Source organism: Cibotium barometz, chromosome 16, assembly GCF_041138505.1.
Source record: "Cibotium barometz isolate CiBa-2024 chromosome 16, ASM4113850v1, whole genome shotgun sequence".
NCBI classification, from domain to species: Eukaryota; Viridiplantae; Streptophyta; class Polypodiopsida; order Cyatheales; family Cibotiaceae; genus Cibotium; species Cibotium barometz.
Window position 1 is genome coordinate 5786037 of NC_141061.1, and position 5306 is coordinate 5791342.

General features: G+C 45.7%; 1 protein-coding gene across 1 annotated transcript; it reads right to left on the reverse strand.

Annotated features, from left to right (window-relative positions):
• Positions 1 to 2576: 2576 nt before the first annotated feature.
• Positions 2577 to 4827, reverse strand: LOC147630294 (uncharacterized). The gene is made up of 2 exons (XM_086810136.1): positions 4556 to 4827; positions 2577 to 4477 (listed from the first exon to the last, which is right to left on the reverse strand). The coding sequence occupies exons 1-2, from the start codon at positions 4578 to 4580 to the stop codon at positions 2829 to 2831; spliced, it is 1674 nt and encodes a 557-aa protein (XP_086666262.1). The 5' UTR covers positions 4581 to 4827; the 3' UTR covers positions 2577 to 2828.
• Between the last annotated feature and the right edge of the window lie 479 nt (positions 4828 to 5306).

Sequence of the window (5306 nt, forward strand, 5' to 3'; positions counted from 1 at the left end):
TAAATCCAGTCCTTGGTGTGCTAGCGATTTTTGCCCCATTCCCTGATCAAGCACCGTGGTCGCCTACATATTTGGACCAGCAGTACCCTCAGTGACCGGTTTTGGAAAGGTCTTCGTTGGTTTGTGCATCCACGGCATCAAAAGCATTCATCATTCAGCAGTTCGGTACCGTACCTCACCTTAAAAAGGGGGGATGTCATGTGCACAGTCGCCCTATGTGCCACATGGACATGTTGTACCATCCCAGGGCTTAGTCTGAGCCTAGGGGAATCTTCTAGTACCCTTGTGAGCTTGTTCTCAGGACCTGCATGCCCAGGAGATTTCGTTAATTAGGTTGCATACCCCTTACTGCACACATGTTTGTACAGGCGGTTTACAGGTGTTACTACGCGTTTGCGGGCATCTGGAACTGTCATCATGTAGATCTCTATGAGGGTAATGAGTCTGCAAAGTCTCATCCCGATAGGATTAGGCATTCATAAGTTAGATCAGTTTCCAGGCCTATTAGTGGTCCTGATATTATTAGCCTCAGTTATTGAGGGGTCATAATTGAAGGGTCACTTGACCAACATGGCTGTGGCAAAAAATTGCTGGGATGTTTTCTGTGGCATGAAGTAAGATATGCCCAACGTGGCTTTGGCAAGGAAGCTGTAGTTTGTTTTCAATAGATGCTTTGGTCGACAAGTATGCCAATTGCGGTGTCCTCATCAAAGAACAAGAAGTTCTTGATGAGCTTCATGTTCGAAATGTTGTCTTTTGGAATGCACTAATTGGTTGGCTTGCCCCAAGAAAGCGCGTAAAGTCATAGTCAAAGAAGTCCCATCACCGACGGATGTCAAAATTGGTCAGCCCCCAAGGGATTGATGCAAAAGGAGAGGCTTGCACCACATGTGGCATTCTCAAGAAGGGCTGTTCCTCTTGCGCTAGTCACCTTGTTGCAAAGGTACTGCCTAGAGATCTTTGAGCCACTGAGGAGTGTCATGTCCCCTAAGCCAATGGTGGGGTATGCGACGGGCCACGGGACGAGGCTGAGGGGCTAGTGGGGGAGGTGGGGGGGGGGGGAGGGTGAGAGGTGGAGCGGTGGGGTTGGCAAGTGGGGGGACGGAGGGGGAGCTGACGGCAACAAGGCTCATGTGGAAGGAGACTCCTCCAGCACATTCTACTGGAGAGAGTCAAAATGGTTCCTTATGCTGGGGTAGGTCTGGGGGATCTATATGGCAAGCTTGTCCCTCACAGTGTTGGACACATACCTGCTGCCAGCCATCACTGACCACCCAGCTCTAAAGAAGTGTCGACCTGTGTACCCTAGGTCTCTCGCTGATGTGTTTGACAAGCCTTGGGAGGCTGAGTCTGTGTCACAGGTCGGGTTCTCCTGCGAGGATGGGCCTTTGCAAGGTGGCCCATTTGCGTGCATATGAAGCACTGGTTTGGGAGTCTCGAGTACTCCACACTCTGGCGGATCCATTCACCACTCACTCTAGGTAGAAGAACTACCTTCAAGAGCATGTGGGTGTCTCAAACCAACACGCGTGCTGTAGCTATACCTGCTACCTTGCCAGCAACTAAAGCTACCGTGCGAGGGTCTCCAATATAGTCCCAATCTCGGAGCTTATTGTGGATAGTAGTCGGAGGTACTCTCTCCTTAGACCATAGAAGCAAACGAAAATGGGTAAATCTCTCCTTAGGCCAGGGAAGTAGACCAAAATGGGTAACTTTGCTTCCTCAACAAGAACATTTGAAGCTTGGTTGTAACCATGGCACCATGTTGAGAATGAGCCCTGGCTGCTCAAATGGCCAGCGGGCTCATCAAAATGATCTTGTAAGCTATCTCAGGAGTCTTAAACTTGATCCGGTAGTAGCCATGCCCGAGGAGTTGAACATTAATGATCTTTCACCTCCGTGAGAAGACGGGCCTGAAGGAGATCACGCACCTTGTCTTAACAGGGGTGTGAAGATCATTCCCTCTGCAAATGATCTCATTTCTATTCCACTACATTTCTAGAAAACCTGTTTAGGCTAGTTAGTGCCTATTGAAAGCTTTTGGGCTTGCTACGTGGCCCTTATGCGAAAACTACAAACATGGCCACTTGGAGAGCATTTTTTCTCTCCAAGTGGAACATATGTGTATGGTTTGCACTTAAGGGCTACATAGCAAGCCACATATGGGTAAGCTTTTAGACTTGCCATCTTGCCCTTATCCTGCAAACCAAACACATAACGGCCACTTGGAGAGCGGTTTTGTTTTCCAAGTGGCCCATATGCATCTAACCCACATGACCATTAAGTATTCCACAACACGGATGCATCTTGCAACTTGATCATGCTAGACATTGCATCTCCATTATGAGGGAAGTAACATTTAACAAAGGAAGCAACATTTGACATATGTTTCTACCAATGTGCTACAGATACCAGACAGTGGGGATCACAAAGAGGAAGACAAAAAAAAGGAATCAAGTAAACCCTGAAAGTCAGAGAGAAGATTTAAAAAAGTTTCATTTCAATATTGCCATCCTTACCCAAAACTCTCCACTCACAAATACTGCCATTCTTCAGTTCAATGTTGCCATACTTACTTGAAACGTTCAACTCACAAATACTTACCTGAAACATTCAACTCACAAATACGAGAAAAAAGGCATCTGAAGACAAGCTGGTTCAGCAGGACGCTTGCTAGCAAGAGAATCAAGTTCAGAAGAGTGACATTTCTCCTCTACTCTACACACCATACATCATTAAGGGCACTAGTTCAATGCCCACTGCAGTATCCAGCGTTTCAACCCCTCTACTCTTCAGACCATAAACCCCTCTCCTCTTCACACCATACATTAATAAGGGCAATGGTTCAATGCCCACTTCAGTATCCATTGTTTCAAGCCATCATAATCCAGATTTTCTGCCAGCTCAATAGCTTCACACCAAGCATCAGCCTCCTCCAATTCCTTTTCCCACAGATCCAATATCTGTGATGCTTCTGAAGGTAATTTTGAAGTGCTGGGTTCAGCCACTTTTCGGACAATACCAAGTTTGATAGCACTCAATTTCCGCTCAAACAAGGGGCGAGCCAAAAGATAAAGTGCTTTCACTAATGATACAAGATCATCCTCAGGTGCAAAGGAAACTCGTGCGCTATCTTTAATGTACTGCTGTAATATACTCTTTGAAGCTGTAAGCAAACTGCCATAGAAAGGAATTGAACATCCAATGTCACAAGCAAAAGCCCAATCAATTAGGAAAAGAGAGCCATCCTCAATAGACACTATATTTCCCATCTTTACATCCCTGTGAACAACCTTCTTAGAGTGTGCCCCTTGCAATGTACCAACAATATCAGGCCAATGCCTCTTGATTTGGCTCAGCCCTCCTGTCCGTACCTTTTTCCCAATTGGAAACAACAACAAAAAGCTTTTATCACTTGCCATTCCAACACAAGATGGAACACCTGGCACGCCCTTTAGCAAATCCAAGAAGGATTTCTCTTTCTGAGCCAAACCACCGATTGCTTTGGGCAAAGTGTCTCTATTTCTGTAGATTTTGATAGCTACAGGTCTGCCAAGAAAATCATTACACCTGTACACGTTGCTTGTTAGACCAGAACCCAAGAAGGTGGTAATCACCACATTTTGAGAATCAAGAGTCAACGAGCAATCTTTAGGAAGATAGAGTGAACATGGGTTGGCCATCAAAATAGCAACTAGAGACTGTTTAACTTTATCTAGTTCAAAGCTTTTAAAATAACTGAAAAGTTTGTAATTGAATTCCACTTCTGATGCCCTCTCAACAGCAAACCACTGTATCAGTTGCAGATTTGTCACTGCAACTACTATTCTTTTCCTCAATGGACCGGAATCCTGCAAGACTGTAATGGCCCTACTGACAGCATGCCCAACATGGGGCTTGGCATTATATTTTCTCTCACGTTTATCCTGCTTGACAGGTTCACTCAAAGAATGCAGACTTATAAGGGCTGCAGTGTAGCAAGGGAGAGGAGGTTTTCCCTTGATGTGGACAGTGAAACCCACTAATCTTCTGAGGGGATGACCATCTTCCACGGCATTACCTGTAAAAGTTATAACATTCTCGCACTTGTCATCCTTAACTTCCTTAATCATGGCTAAAAAGTCCTTTTCTAGGGTTCTAGCTTTTGAATGCACCAAAGTCTCCCACATGTCGGGTGGCCATACATCATCAGCCAAAGCCTCAGAAACAACGTCTGGAACCAAATGACTACTTAGTGTTGCCTCCTCTTTAACATACCCTCCAAGCTCCGTGGGTTTTTGTGTGTACTTTGTTGTTGCCCGAAGCTTCAGTAAATCACTGAGCAAATCTTCTTTCAAACCTGAAATCTGACTATTGAGTTGACTATTGAGCTGACTATTGAGCTGACTGCCTTGTTTAGCGAGCTCAATCTTCATTTGTTGAGCGAGCTCAATCTTCATTTGTTGAAAAAGATCAACGACCTCTTCCATGTCGATAACTGGAAAACCACAGATAAAGTGACATCAGTGAAAGAACGCTGTGAGAAGGACGTGAGCAAGAAGACTGTGAGAAGGACCTGCAATGTTCTTCTCCCGCGACATTTTTCCTTGTCCTGGCGGTGGAGGTGTGTTCTCCCTCGTCGTCTCTTGAAATACCACTCTTCCGAGTGCCTTCTCTCTCTCTTGAAATACTTTCCGAGTGCCATATCTCTCAGCGACTGTGCAGGTACCATCATGAGCTTGAGCTGGCGTTAATGGAGTTAATGCTCATTGCTCCGTTCGATGTGCTCTTCAGACAAGTCGAGAGAGCCAGGGCCTAAATTTGACGGGTGTCCCGTCAATTAAAAGGGACGATATAAAAAATCGTCTTTCATAAAATCGTCCTCTACCCTAATTTAGGGCCTATTCACACTTGGCAGCCAGCACATGGAAATGGGTGAGTTGGCCCAATTATCTTCCCCGCCTCCAAAACCTCTATTCACACTAGGTGGAAGCCATGCTTAGTTGGCATGCTGAGTCACGGCCAGCTTTTAAGCAAAAAGCTTTTAGGTCGCCCATCTCTTGGCCGCCTTTGTGTTCTCATCCAATAGAATGCTTTGACTCCTAGTAGTGTGAATTGAATCCCCAGCAGCCAACTTCAATGCTCTAGACATTAGGATGTGTTGGCTACCGCCTGTAGTGTGAATAAGGCCTTAGTGTACGCTAACTGGACGCAGAGCCTATAATTGAGTGTACGCTAAGTGGAGCTATCATTTTATTAATAGGGGCTATTTTCCACGCAAGGCCAGGTTGAGGGTGGGCAGACCGTGAGCAAATTTTGTCAAAAGA

Coding starts and splice junctions, on each gene's coding strand:
- LOC147630294 (XM_086810136.1), bottom strand. CDS start 4,580: ATGTCGCGGGAGAAGAACATTGCAG. Junction 4,478..4,555: donor GCGGGAGAAGAACATTGCAG/GTCCTTCTCACA, acceptor GTGGTTTTCCAG/TTATCGACATGGAAGAGGTC.